The following is a 15,882-nucleotide window of genomic DNA, read 5'->3' on the forward strand; positions in this document are numbered from 1 at the left end:
ATGTTGTTTTAGAGGCAGAGCGATATAACCGGGAAGGAGGTGGTTGTGGGGGGTGGAGCAGTTAGCTTATTAGTGCCGGCTATGCAGCATGATAAATGTTCATTGGATGGGGGCAGGGTAAGTGTCTGTTGAGGTGGGGGGGGGGGTGGGGGGGGATGTCCATAGGGGGAGCAGTAAGGAAGTCCGGGGGTGCAGGAGGGGGACTAGGACTATGATCTGGAGGTAGAAGCTATTGGCCAGTCTTTCAGTTTTTACCATGATGCTCCTGTACTGCCCATGTCTGTGTGATGGAAGCAGGATGAACAGTACATGGCTCGGGTGGATGGGGTCCCTGATGATCTTCTTGGCCTTCCTGTGACACCTGGTGTTGTAGGTGTCCTGGAGGGCAGCAGAGTGCACCCAATGGTGCATTCGGCTGAACGTATCACGCCCTGTAGCGCCTTGTGGTCAGCGGCGGTGGAGTTGTCGTACCAGGCTGTGATGCAGCCCAACAGTATGCTCTCAATGGTGCTCCTGTAGAACACTGAGGGCCCTTGGGGACAGGCTGAATTTCTTCAGCCTCCTGAACTTGAAGCTTTTGACCGTCTCCATGGCAGCCCCATTGATGAGGATCGGGGCGTGCCCAGCCTGGTTCCTCTTGAAGTCCACAATCAGCTCCTTTGATTTGCTGACATTGAGGGAGAGGTTGTTGTTTACTTGGCACCACTCTGTCAGAGTGCCTACCTCCTCTCTGTAGGCCGTCTCGTCATTGTTGGTAATCAGGCCTACTACTGTCATGTCGTCAGCGAACTTGATGATGGAGTTGGACCTGTGTGAGGCCATGCAGTTGTGGGTATACAGGGAGTACAGGAGGGGACTGAGGACGCACCCTTGTGGGGCCCCCGTGTCGAGGATCAGTGTGGAGGAGGTAATGTTGCCTACCTTCACCACCTGGGGGCGGCCCATCAGGAAGTCCAGGACCCAGTTGCATAGGGAGGAGTTCAGTCCCAGGGCCATGAGCTTTGTGGTGAGCTAAGGGGGCACTATGGTATTAAAAGGCCCTGCTGTAATCGATGAACAATATCCTCCCATATGCATTCCTTTTCTCCAGGTGGGTGAGGGTAGTGTGCAGTGAAACAGCGATTGCGTCATCCGTGGAACTGTCGGGCGGTAGGCGAATTGGAGAGGGTTGAATGTGTCAGGGAGGGAGGAGGTGATGTGGTCATTGACGAGCCTCTCGAAGCACTTCATGATGATGGAAGTGAGTGCTATGGGTCGGTAGTCATTCAGTTCAGTTATTTTCCCTTTCTTGGGCACTTTGTAGCTGAGGGGATGGAAGTGTCATGAGGGAGGGACATACTACTGAAACACACATACAGGCACGTGCACGCACACACGCACACACACAACTGAGGCTAAAAAGATCATGCATTACATTTGACATTTTAGTCATTTAGCAGACGCTCTTATCCAGAGCGACTTACAGTTAGTGAGTGCATAAATGTTTCATACTGCCCCCCCGTGGGAATCAAACCCACAAACCTGCCATTGCAAGCGCCATGCTCTACCAACTGAGCTATAGGAGGCCCTATGCATGCCATTGCTCAGTGTTATTCAACCAAATACTCCCGATCAGTGGTGTAGGCTGCTTACCTCACCTCACACGCCATGACCTCACTTTAGTCTGCACAACTCTATCTGTCCATCTCTCTCCCTCCTCTCATTCCCTCACTCCATCCCTCTCTCACCACACCCAGCCCTGAGAGCCAATATCAGACTGCTCCCCTTTGCCCTTCTCCGCTCCACCTCTTTACCCTCTCTATCTTCTCTCTGCCTTTTTCCTCCCCCTTTCTTTCCCTTCTTCCCACAGCATAGGGTGCGAATCCTGTCTGTCCAGAGGCTAGCTAGGTGGCTAAAAGATTGCCTGTTTCAGTAGGAGCTTAATTAGTCTAGACAAGGAAATTCAATTAAATTTCAATTAGGCTAATGGTGGAGGTCAGACACTCTGTGGGCTTTCCAGTAATTAAGCTGAGGGTTGTGCAGCTCAGTTTGTCCCTAGTGCTGTGGCTGTGTGGCGGCTTCCTGGACTGATGGGCTCCACTCAGTACACAACCCCTGAGGGGGAGGGGCGGCTGCCGACTGAGCCCCACTGACCTTCATTCATACCATACTGTTCTGACACACACGCAGGGGAGGGGGGAGGGAGGGAGATATGCCATCTCTTCTCTAACAAATCGTCCGAACAGACAGTTGACCACCACAGACTACATTCCAGACTGACCACTGTCCATTTTACATCAGCACTCACTCACAATAACACATTCCTCAATGTAGTCAGGTTTTCTGTATGGGTCAGGTTGTGATTGTCTGTCTCAGACAGAGAGAGATATGACTATAGACCCAGCGGGTTCTCATCTCAGTGTGGCTCAGTTGGGCCCTGGTGGTGTCAGACAGCATGGGGGATCCTGAAACACCAAACAGATCCGGTTAATCTAGGAGAGGAGGGGAGGGAGGGAGGGGGGAGACAGACAGGCCAGCCATGTGGGACGACAGCAGTCAATCACAATTTAGAGGAGCTGGAGCAGAGCTGGAGCAGGGTGAGCCGAGAATTTAGAAGGATTATCTATGGGTGGGGGGGTGGAGGCAGGGAGAGAGGGAGGGGAGAGACAGGGCCAGGAGATCACATAACAGTACAGAGCCGGCAGCTGGGCCACAGCCCTCCTCCCTCCGTCCGTCCACTCATCACTCCCCCTAATCTGTCCATCAATCACTGGGGGAAACATTTGATTTAGGCCGCTGTTTCTGGGCTGAAACAGATGCGGGTCTAGGACTGATCGGGACTGCAGAGCGTCTGTCTGCTCTGTGGCATACTTTCTGTTCTGCCACCCTGCCCGCTCCCTCTCTCCCTCCCTCAGTCTTTCTCTCTCCATCTCCCTCTCTGGCTCTCTCTTTCTCTGTTTCAGACAGGCTGGGGAGAGAGATGTTCAGAGGGGCATGAAATAATCATCTGCTGGTGAAATATTTAGGGTAAAGGCACATGAATAGATGAAGAGTACCAAGTGTAGAAGGGAAGTGTTCATGTGATCTCCGGTGTAGGAAACGTGTGTGGGTGGGTGGGTGTGTCCTACACATCACTCCTGTTCTCTCTTTTTATTTTTCCCTCCACTCTTTCTCCTCTGGGTGTCCCCCTCTCTCCTCTTGGTCTGGTGTCTCCATCTCTTCTGTCCCGCTCTCTCCTCTCGGTCTGTTGTCTATCTCTTCTCCTTACTTCAGGAGTTATAGAGCTCTGGTCTGGGTCTGTCCTGTGTAAAGGCTGGCTGATAGCAGGCTCCAGGAGGCTCGACTTTGTAGGGACTAGGGCTAGTGGGGTGGGACACACCCACCAAAGTCCTAAGAGGAGTAGAGGATGAGGACACACACTTTCAGGGCAGTCAGCAGCAACATCTTAGCTGGAGCGGAGCCCTCATTTATCACTTGAAGGTTTTGATACATTTTAGTAATTTAGGGTTAAGTGTCTTGCTCAAGGGCACAGACAGATTTTTCACCTAGTCGGCACGGGGATTCGAACCAGCAACGTTTTGGTTACTGGCCCAATGCTCTTACTTGCTAAGCTACCTGCCGCCCTTTGATACCATGGCACTAGCCAGCCTGCCACTTAGTCACAATACATTGTGGTGAGAGGCAAAAGCCAACGCCATCCAATACTGGATTAGAAATGGAAGGATTGGCGGTGAAAAGAGGGCTTGGAGTGGATCCAAAATTTGGTCAGATCAGCTCTTTTTATAAAAACCAACAAAGGCTTTGACTGAGGGGAGAATGAGTGTAAGGATTGGAGAGCACAGTTAATTTGGATTGATGTGTTCATAATTGACTTCATAAAGAACCTGTTTGTTATCTGAAATGTAAACAGGTAACAGTATGGATGAAGATGATGGTTACATCTGCCAGAAAATATCCATGATGTACCTGTATTTAATTAAAATCCTGATGCATGAACAGGAAAACAAGCTCCACAATACAGATGTATCCAGAGGAAAACAGGCGAACAACCCAAAAGCAAGAGAGAGCTAACGCACGCACACCACCACTCGCCCTAACCTAATTAAGGGAACATATGTGATTTGTGCAGCCAGATATTTGGCGTTGGTTTGTTTACTTGGCCGTAAAAACAAAGTGTTACCCTGAGAGGCGCAGAGAAGTGAGACCAGACCCAGTACACAGACAGCTCCCAGCTAGAGTATTAATATGGACCTATTGGTCAGGAGGTGGAACACATAGGCCAGACTTAAGGCTAGATTTACTAGGCAGATGAGAGATTACTGCTGTAACACTGGCACCCTGGTGAAGCAGTTAGTAGTATGCTCTCTGTCCCTGCTGTATACACACACACTGGACCTGTGTCCCTGTCTGCCTGTGGTATGTCCCCTCCTGTGTGAGTCTACTCCCATTAAATCAGGATCAGTCCAGGGCCAGATCAACTCTCTCCAGACACCTATCACAACAGTCTCTGGGGGGGTCGTTCAGTCAACAAACACACACACACACACAACTCAGTCTAAGCGTGCAGGAGCTAATGTCCACCACCCAAGCCTGCAACATCCAAAAAACAAAAACAAAACTCTGAACTGCACCAACAAAAATATGTCAACTACAAGGATTCTGTCTGTGTTTAACATAGTGTAATGCCATGTTCATTTTAGTCCATGCTGTGAGTCCCTACAGGTAAAGACAGAGTGGTCTAGTCAGTGGATGTACTGAGAATCAGCTAGTGTTTCACAGACCTCAAAGTAGACTTTAGCTTTAGCACAAATCTAGGCTCAGATTACCTACCATACCTCTAATTTTAAACTCATTAGGGGGGTTGTAGTGGTTGTGGCAACTGCTACCTACTCTGTCTATGTAGATAAGGACCGTGTCCATCTATCCATCTATCCACTATCAGGCCTGCCTCCCATGGCTCTTGCTGCAGCGGTTGGAAATGTGTGTTTGGTAACTGTGGAAACTCAGGGCGTGACAGCTCAAGCATTCACAGCCTGGTTTTATTGTTCTTGGCCTGGGCTGGCGGTGGTTCACAGTAGGGTGGGCGATATTACGATAGTATCGTCTATTGAGGTCAGCCATCGTCAATGGTGACGACATTGTGATGTGACAGACTATACTTAACCCATTTCAACATGACTGGCCTCGCGCCAGTCATGCAGTGCACAGCAGGGCAGTGCATGGGTGACAGTCTGAGTAAATTGCCTATATTCCTATTTGCTATCGCCCATTTAAATTAATATGTTTTATTTACAGAATGCAACAGAACAATGTAGACATGGCTAAGTTCCACCAAAGCAGCGCTAAATGTCTGGTCAGAAAATATGTTTTCGTTTTTTCTCTCTCTCCAATAGTGGATGATTTTTCCCGCTGTGCTATTTCATGATCAAACAATGAATCTATCTCAGAAAGTTTTAAAGGTGCTACATATTGCATTTCTCCCCCATGTGTAAGCTATGTGAATTGCAAGAACACTAGGCCGCATTCAAAACAAATCTCCCCCTCCTCCGCATCTCATTTCACCTTAACATGGTGGAGACTCGCGCTTCAGTTTTTACTTTCGGTTTCGTCCACCAGTTTTAAAACCGATGTAAAAACTATATTTTTAGTTATAGAAAATATATTTCACAGTGATTTAGATGGTACAATGATTCCCTACACTATTCAGTGCTACACTATTTTTTTCTCTCACATAAACTGAAATTGAGCGGACTGTGTAGATTTTTAGCATCCAGGAAATGACCATTGGTCCCTTTCCCGGTTTCCACTAGATAAACACAGCCAAAACAGTTTTCCCATTTTGTCAACAGAAGCCAGCAATAGGCGAATATCACAACACCATGAAACACTATCATTCCACTATTATACTGTGAAACACTATCATTCCACTATTACTGCAGATATATGATGGACATTTCAGAAATTACATTGCAAAAATATAAATCCTATGTGTAGCACCTATACATTGTTTTTGAATAACCTACAAATATGGTAGGCTTAAGGTAATAATGAGAGAGAGAAAACAAACAATAGCAAGATAGAAACATCTAATGAGAAATGTTAACAAACCTGACAGTTGAGCAAAGCAGTATATGAGAGAAAATATGCTTGCGTGCATGCATGCATGCAAGGCCGAAAGAAAATCCCTCCTTGACATTGTGAAACAAACGGGCAAAATCCTAATAATTTAAATAACATAAAAGCATTAAGACAAATTAAGTTATGAAAGCAAACAATACAAAGATGGAAAAATCGAATGAGAAGTCTAAAGAAAACTGAGGCTACAGCTGAGGAAAGTTTATGAAATAACACGATGTGTAAACTAGTTCGCCTGGGCCTATTTCCATATTATTCTAGCAATGTACAACCTACCTTCAAAGCCTAGTACCCTAGACCTAATAAGAGAGGATTAGGCTAAAATGCTAAACAGTTTTTAATTATCCAGTTCTGAGGACAGCAGAGTTGCTTGTTCTGTCTGCAGCCCATGATGATTTACAACCCATTGCACAATGCACAGCCAGCGAGGCTCTTTGACAGTGTCACTCGCTCTATTTGCGCGCTGCAGCACACACATACATGCCCACACACACCCCAGTCGTGCCACAGATTCACTAAATATATTTGGTCAATGTCGGGATTTATCTCATCCCTCCCATAGCATGCGAGCTCGCGCTGGCATCTTTTAAAAACGTGTTTCTGGGGGGGGGGGGGCTATACCAGAGTATAGCAATAGGGGGCTATACCAGAGTATATCACGATGTTTAATGAGTACATAATAATGATGTGACAAAGATTGACATCGCCCAACCGTAGTTCACAGAGCAGTTCCTCACTTCAGCCGCAAGCATCCAGTGGAACCAATTATGTTAGACTGTTTCTGTTTGCCTTGTAAAGCAGCCCTGGGTTTAACCCTTTAGGAGGACCACTGAACAGAGAACAATGTCTCTTTTCCGTCACAGGAGTCAACACATCACAGTGGTGTTGCCATGTCTATGTGGTTTATGTTTTCAGTTATCATTTCAAAAGGCCAGTGACATTTGTGAGTGATAGGGGAGATGGAGGCCCTTTCTTCTCTTCTTGGTCTTGGATGGTACATACAGGATGTATACAGATACCGCTAGTCAAGTCCAGTGAGTCTGACGTTTAAATTATCTGGACATTCATATGTTTCATTGATACAAAATAAGACATTGATTGATAGGATATTAATAGTATAACAAGATGAGGCTTGGGATACATACAAAACATGACTACCTTTGGAAAATGAGATGCAAAGAAACTAGTCTCTTGACAGTAATGGGTACAAGGGGCTATTTCAAAGTCTACGCAGTCACCCTCTTTTCCTCATTCTCTCTCAAGCTCACACACACACACGCACACGTTCCTTGCACCCTCACTCTGTGCTGTAGATCCCATTACACCAGTAGGCAGCAGAAGTACAATTCCACTGGCAGCAGCAGTATGTATTGATCTGTTAAGGTTGGCTCAATCTGGAACCAAACTTTATCACAAACACCGTACAACTCTGAACAAAATCTCTGAAGGGACTAAAGAGAACAGAGACTGAGTATAGTCCTATAACCTGTGTGATCTCCTATTCATTTCCATTTCTAATTCACAATGCCTCGGTTCTCTTTCAATCTTGCTTCCATTCTATTCCACTGATTTGCATTCTCTCTGTACATATAATTGATTTCACATGCCCCCTCTTCTGAAAATGTCGGCTATAATTCTCTGTGATTGCAGGCTGAAAACGGAGTGTTCACTGACACATTTGCACCAGATACAAAGACACGGACAACAAATCTGACTATAGAAACTAGACCTCGTATCTCTCTTTCCGCCTCTCTCGCATGTATGGTCAAAGCTACCCCCTCTTCCAGCTTCATCCTTCAGTTCCTAATACTGTAGTTCAGTAAATAATGAGAGGAGGGTGGTAGGGAGAGAGGGGACTGAAGGGAATACCTTCCACTGCCTTCTAACACACTATCCTTGGACACATAAACAAAGATACAGCACAGAGCGCACGCACACACACACACACACACACACGTTTGTTTTACTATCCAAACAATTGATTCCCATTCAAAATCCTATTTTCCCTAACCCTAACCCTCAACCTAATCTCAACCCTAACCTTAACCCCAAACCCTAACCCTAATTGTAACCCCTAAGCCTAAAATATACCTTTTTCCTTGTGGGGACTGGCGAAATCCCCACAAGGATAGTAAAACCACACACACACCCACCCTCCCCTGTCTTTCCCCTGTCAGCTGCACCCAGGTGCTGTTGAGAGGTAGTTGAAAGGTAGTTGTGTGGGTGGTATAGCTGACTCTCACATCACTCGTGTGTGTGTATATGTGTGTGTGTGTGGGTGTGACTGCATGCGTGTGTTTGTGTGTGTGTTAGAAGGAATCTCTTCATACACCCTAACTGTTCCATGTTTCTGTCCCTCTCAGTGCAGTCCCCATCTCTGTCCCTCTCAGTGCAGTCCCTGTCTCTATCCCTGTCACTGAACAGTCCCCGTCTCGGTCTCTCTCAGTGCAGTCCCCGTCTCTGTCCCTCTCAGTGCAGTCCCCGTCTCTGTCACTAAGCAGTAGTCAGATAAAGAGAAAAAGAGGGCCCACTTACCGGATGCCTGCCCTGAGGGTACATGGTCCCAGGAGAGGATATGTTCACAGTCTGTTTGATGGCCAGGTCAGTGCCCGTCCCCTGGCCCTCAACTCCTCTGCCCTCCACCAGGAACACAGCCCAGTCCAGAGCTTTCCCCCTGCTTTGGTGTGGTCTCAGGCAAGGTTGGAGAGAGCAGTCCTCCCTCCTGCCCAGTCCTGCTCTCTTCTCTTCTTTCCGTTCAGCTCTGCTCTGTCTCTGTCTGACACGGAGCCTGTCGACACAGCTGGGAGAGCTCTGTCTGTCAGTGCATCCGTCAAACGAGTCTCACGGTAAAACAAATCCCCACACTCACACTCAGGCTCCTTTTCCTTCTTCCCGTTTCCTCGGTATAACCAAAGTCTCACTCTCGTTTCTCTCTCTCTCGCTCTGTGATCAGTTAGAGTCCACACGCACTGACATGGCAGTGAAGCTTGAGCGTTACACCCAAGTACCCCCTCTTTCCTGTCCCTTCACCAACCCCTCCAACAAGATACAAACACTACACTCCTCCATCCAAATTCACCTACAATCTACAGTACCTCCAGCCCTCTTCTTCTCATAGGAGAGAGCAGAACCTGAAACTGAAGGGTTGCCTTCTCTGTTGGAATACAAAATAAATAAAGAAAAGAGGGTGAAAAACTGACAGAGAGCGAGCTTTGCCTTTAATCTAAATAAAAAAAATAAAAAAACAGGAAAGCAGGAAAGAACAGCAGGTCACTAGAAGATCCAGTAGGATTTTCAGCAGGGAGCCCTAGACTGTAATATATTGTGCCTGTTGGCTTCAACATAAACAAGACAGCCTGCTAAAGCTCCCTTTAAGGTGGAGCGGCTGGGATACAGTGACACCAACACGGAGATATATAGAGATCCCCTTTCAATTGTAGTCAGATGGACAAAGCAATCAGCCATGCACAAAGAGACAGGCACAAACAGAAACACACATCCTCACACACTATCGTTACAGATACGAGTGCACACACACTCGTAAACGAACCACTCACACAAACACAGATAATTAGTCATTCTGAAGAGATAAAAAGGTATGTCAGTATTCTAATTCACACACGCACACACGCTGACAACACACACACAAAAACACACTCACACAGAGAGAGAGAGGGATTTCACAGATTTCAATACCCCTGTATTTATTTGAATGTCAAGAAGAAAATAGTCCTTTCAGTACATAAATGTATCCTCAGCAAAGAACTGGGTCTACAATATATAGGCTATGTTAAACATACAATGTCGAAAAATGTCTCAAGACATACTAATAATGTAGCGGTTATTTCTGCTCAGATATGTTCTCCTTCTCTCTTACAGGCAGTAACTGGCGTTATTCGTATCCCTAACTAACCCTCACTCCCCTCTCACATTGTTTATCCATCCATCTCTTCATCTCACACACTTCATCATCCATAACTAATCAGCCACCCCACCCCGCTCCTCTCCCTGAGGTAGGTATTCCCTCACCCTCCACCCCTCCTCCCAGGCAGGTAAGGGATTGCACTAATCATAGTTATCTAATTGCAGGGATTAGGCAGGTAATTATTCACATGACTCTGAGTCTGTTTCCCTGAGAGAGCTGATCGAGAGCACAGGGTTCAGGGCTGATAGGCTGTCTAGTCTACATAGGGCTGGCTGGGTTGTGCTGGATAAACAGGGCTGGGTGCTGGCTAAATATGGATGACTGTGTTCATGTCTACACAGGCACCTTGAGATGGGCCTGAGAACACAAGTATAGCGGTCACACAGTATGGTGGTCAGCTATTGTAGGTGGTACCAGTGTTTTTGACCAGTGTTTGTGATTCTCCATACTCAAGTCTATACGGCCCTTATCCGACTTAAATAACCCCTCCTTTACTGACCCCTCTACCTGCTCTTGCAGTGTATAATCTACTTAAGCAAGTCACATTTGCATATTATATTCTTATTCATATCTTACCATACTGTATGAACTTGATTGATGTCAGGTGGTGATCTATAGACACAAAACAAAGACAATAAAATCCTTACTGTATGAGTAGTCTACCTGCACGCTAGTCTGATTAATCAGCCTTACAAGGCAGAATGTTGAATAAAATTACATTTAAACTTACTCTACCGGTTGTATGTGCGGTTTGTTCTTCAGCTGCTCGAAATTTGAGACAAAATATCCACAGGAAAGTATTGTTTACCAAACTGTTTAGAGAGCTGGTAGGTATATGGTTCATTTAGGCACTGAGGTAAGATTAGTTTTATACTGGATAATCTCTCGTAAATAGCTATTGAACCTGGGGGGGTGGAGAACAATCAACACCTTTTTGTGTGTGTATTTTTAATTTCTATTTTTTTTTTAATTCTGATTTCAATCTTCTAAAAATCTCTAATTAAATTCATGGCATGCTTGGTTCAATAGCTATTGATGAGAGAAAAACGAATATCCAATATAAAACTAATTTAGCTCAGTGCCGAGCCAGATATCTACCAGCAATCAAAAAAGTTGAGTAAACAATAGGACTACTTATCTGTGGATATTTAGTCAAACATTTATAGCAGCTGAAAGACAAACCACACAGAACCGGTGAGTAAGTTGAACCGTAATTTTATTAAACATTCTGGCTTGTAAGGAACATTTACACGATTTTGTGGGCATTCGTGTCAGGTAGTATATACCAATTACTGTGTATTACAGCCTGATTAATCAGACTACCTGCATGCAGGATTGGCCTATAATAGCCATTTTTATAGTAATTTCATGGCATCTCCCTAATTAAAAAATAATAATAATACAAAAAATTCTCCCTAATGACAAAAGTTCTGTCTGCATCAATCTCACCTCTCAGGAGGGCTTCGAACCTACCTGTGACCACAGTGTGCATAATGATATCATAGCCTACCTTTAGTCAACAGCGCTGCAACATTATTATATTTCTATAGACGTGCAAGCTGTGGGTGATACTGTATCAGATTGCAATCATATTTGCCTTCGTTGGCAGTTGAAACTATAAGCCTAGTCAAGTGAGTTACCCCGCTTTTTTTTCAAAATACACTCATGTAGTTTGTTATCTAAGCGGCATCAAATAAATTCACTCAATCAATGATGAAAAAAGAACCAGCCTAAACATATAATATTTTTTTTAAAGGACAGCCCTAGCTGTAAACAACTATGTACAGATAACATAACTGTGACGAGACAGACCAACATTAGCGTCAAGGCATGATACCCTCCTCTGAGATGATTCAATTTGAGGAAACAAGAACATACCGTAATACTTCAGGACCACCTTAAAAGCTTGCCACTGTCAAAGTGTCTAATCGCTCTCTGATTGGTCGAGCGTGGTGCCTACTTTAGCCAATAGGCACCACTTTGTCCCACGTTCGGTCTTGACATCATTGTGAAAGTCTGACCAATCATGGCTTGGATGGCCAATGACTGGCTGTGGGCGGTGGTTGAGAAGTCTGTGAGGATTGTGTGCATTGAAGTTCCAATTTATTCTGCACACACACATACCTTCACCGACTCCTGCTGTCAGTCATGCTACATAAATGCTCAGTAAATTATGCCGTTAATTTCAATTCTTCAATAAGGACTGCTGTATTCAAGCTGAGCGGGTAAGCTTCCCACCCATTCCCGCAGTCCGAATAAAAGATTAGAAATTCAGTGAGGGAGACTGGAAAAATTACCCTTATGTTATTTTCAAAGCTGGAATGATTCTGTTTACAGTATCCTCAGATGGGACCATTCCATGGCATGGACAGAATATGATGTGTGTGTGTCTGTGTATTTCTTATTCTGTCAACATAAGAAGATTTAAGACAGCGAGGAGTCTCTCTACTATACTTTTTTTGCATCTGCAACCTACAGATTAGTCGCAGACTAACGTTTGTTGATGCAGTACTCTGTATTTCTATAACATGTTACTGTAAAGCAATGCAGAGGTCTCAGAACCCAGAGCTTTGAACTCACTCCAGCTGTCTGCTTTGAAAGCCTCCCCGTTTGAAACAGTGTTGTCACTCTGTCCCTGTCTATGACTCTGTTATCTGCTGCACACACACCAACATAAACACACAGAGTTACACACACTTGTCAGTAAGCATCGATCGCTCTGGTAGATGAAGCCTATTCCATGAGAAAGTGTTTTCCACCTTTGGCCCTGTACCTCATTGCCTACAGCCACCCTCAGAGTAGTGACTCACCTCTCTCTCTCCCTGATTCAGAGGGGTTGGGTTAAATGAGGAAGACACATTTCGGTTGAATGGATTCAGCTCTCTCTCTCTCTCTCTCTCTCTCTCTCTCTCTCTCTCTCTCTCTCTCTCTCTCTCTCTCTCTCTCTCAGCTCTGAACACAGCAGCTCCTCCTTAGTTCACAGTAGCACACATTCAACTGTTGCAGATTTCAACCTCAAAGGACAAATACATTAAGTGAAATACAATGGCAGTTGAAAAAACCATTCCCTTCAAATGTGAAACTCTGGACAAGCTGGATGTTGATATTGGGTGAACAGTTCAAATGAAAATGATGTGAACAGCGTCCATGTGTTTTACCTGTACTGTGTCCTCAGGTCCAGAGCGCTAGCACTCCCCTGACCCAGCAGTGAAAACATTTGGCTATTTGGGTGTGTTCATGTGGACATTCCCTTTCACACTGCCAATTAGGTTTATCCCACTTATATCCTGTTGGATTTGGAGGTGGGGGTGCACAGTTGAGCCTGTATCTACAAATGTGTTTGTCAAATCGCAGGTGCAGCGAAATGCTTGTGTTTCTAGCTCCAACAGTGCTGTAATACCTAGCAATAAAATTAAAATAAAAAACACAATACACACATAATGAAGAAATATCAGAATAAGCAATGTCAGAGACCGGAATATAAATATATGTACATAGAATGTATATAAATATATACATATAATGGTGTATTTTTGTATGTACACATTATTAGAGTGACCAATGGTCAATGACTATGTAAGATACTGTACATAGGGCAGCAGTCTCTATGGTGCAGGGTACAGTACCAGGTGGTAGCCAGCTAAAACAGTGACTAAGGTTAGTGGTGACTGTTTAACAGTCTGTTTGCCTGGAGATAGAAGCTGTTTCTCAGTCTCTCGGTCCCAGCTTTAAAGCATCTGTACTGTCTCTGCCTTCTAGATGGTAGCAGGGTGAACAGGCTGTGGCTGAGGTACTTGATGATCTTTAAATAAAATCCCAAGTTCAAGAAACATTGGGAAACGGTAGCACAACAAAACATTTTTTTTTTTAAACATCACCTCATTTCACCTTTTTATTTTCGGCCAGCCAGGCTAACGTACTTCAGCAGTTATGCCTTAATCAAAGCATCAAAAGATGTGCCAAAGCCATTGTTTTTTTTATATGCAGGTGCCTGGGTGATAATTACAATTGACCACACCTGTGTGAGGGCGGTACATAGTGGTAATAAAAACATTAGTGAACCAACAATTGTTACAAAATACACGATATATACAAAAGTATGTGGACACCCCTTCAAATTAGTGGATTCGGCTATTTCAGCCACACCCGTTGCTGACAGGTGTATAAAATCGAGCAGTCAACTGTAAGCGCTGTTATTGTGAAGTGGAAACGTCTAGGAGTAACAACGGCTCATCCGTGAAGCTCACAGAACGGGACCGCCGAGTGCTGAAGCGCGTAAAAATTATCTGTCCTCGGTTGCAACACCCACTACCGAGTCAGCACAAGAACTGTTCGTCGGGAGCTTCATTAAATGGATTTCCATGGCCGAGCAACCGCACACAAGAAGACCATGTGCAATGCCAAGCGTGGGCTGGAGTTGTGTAAAGCTTGCAGCCATTGGACTCTGGAGCAGTGGAAACGCATTCTCTGGAGTGATGAATCACGCTTCACCATCTGGCAGTCTGACGGATGAATCTGGAGAACGCTACCTGCCCCAATGCATAGTGCCAACTGTAAAGTTTGGTGGAGGAGGAATAATGGTCTGGGGCTGTTTTTCATGGTTCAGGCAAGGCCCCTTAGTTACAGCATACAATGACATTCTAGATGATTCTGTGCTTCCAACTTGTAGCAACAGTTTGGAGAAGGCCCTTTCCTGTTTCAGCATGACAATGCCCCTGTGCACAAAGCGAGGTCCATACAGAAATGTTTTATCGAGATCGGTGTGGAAGAACTTGACTGGCCTGCACAGAGCCCTGACCTCAACCCCAATGAACACCTTTGGGATTAATTGGAACGCCGATTGCGAGCCAGGCCTAATCGCCCAACATCATTGCCCAACCTCACTAATGCTCTTTTGGCTGAATGGAAGCAAGTCCCCGCCCGCAGCAATGTTCCAACATCTAGTGGAAATCCTTTCCAGAAGAGTGGAGGCTGTTATAGCAGCAAAGGGGGGACCAACTCCATATTAATGCCCATGATTTTGGAATGAGATGTTCGACGAGCAGGAATCCACATACTTTGTCATGTAGTGTACATAGAAATACATATACAAATACACAGATCAGCAGAATAAACTTGATAAATAGCATTTAGGTATCATGATGACATGTAGGAAATGTGAGACATTCCTATTGCACAGTAAAGCCTACAAAAATAGATGCTTTTGGGTATAAAAAATTGACATCTGGATAGAAAGATTGTAATTGAATTGAAATACATAAACAGAAAAAATACAGAGCAGCCATATAATCTACAAATGTCTGAATGAGAAATCCAAATTTAGACCTCGAAGATGCATAGTATTCAGTGTTGTGCACGCCGAGGAACTTGAAGCTTTTGACCCTCTCCATTGTGGCCCTGTCAATGTGGATGGGGTCGTGCTCTCTCTGCTGTCTCCTGTCAATCAGCTCCTTCGTTTTGTTGACGTTGAGGGAGAGATTATTTTCCTGGCACCACTCCGCCAGGGCTCTCACCTCCTCCCTGTAGGCTGGCTCATCGTTGTTGGTAATCAGGTCTACCACTGTTGTGTCATCAGCAAACTTGATGATTGAGTTGGAGATGTGCGCGGCCACACAGTCATGGGTGAACAGGGAGTACAGGAGGGGGCTGAGCATGCATCCCTGTGGGGCCCCTGTGTTGAGGATCAGCATGGCGCAGGTGTTGTTGCCTACCTTAACCACTTGGGGTCGGCCCGAGTGACGTCACCGATTGAAACGCCAACTAGCTAGCACCACTAACTAGCTAGCCATTTCACAGTGGTTACATGTAAACACTCCAGCCAGCTTGTCTGCACAATACCCCAT

The 15,882-nt window shown here is 45.2% G+C and overlaps 1 protein-coding gene across 1 annotated transcript in view; it reads right to left on the bottom strand.

Moving 5' to 3' along the window:
* Positions 1-8,726, bottom strand: part of LOC311148935 (transducin-like enhancer protein 4) — a gene marked incomplete at its 3' end in the record, with an annotated part of 66,711 nt that extends 57,985 nt beyond the window's left edge. Inside the window, exon 1 of the mRNA XM_084185970.1 lies at positions 8,650-8,726. Coding sequence (XP_084042096.1) covers positions 8,650-8,673 — 24 coding nt within the window. The 5' untranslated portion in view covers positions 8,674-8,726. The remainder of the gene's footprint in view (positions 1-8,649) is intronic.
* Between the last annotated feature and the right edge of the window lie 7,156 nt (positions 8,727-15,882).

The sequence above is a fragment of the Coregonus lavaretus genome, assembly GCF_964263955.1.
Source record: "Coregonus lavaretus genome assembly, chromosome: 21".
Classification (NCBI taxonomy): Eukaryota; Metazoa; Chordata; class Actinopteri; order Salmoniformes; family Salmonidae; genus Coregonus; species Coregonus lavaretus.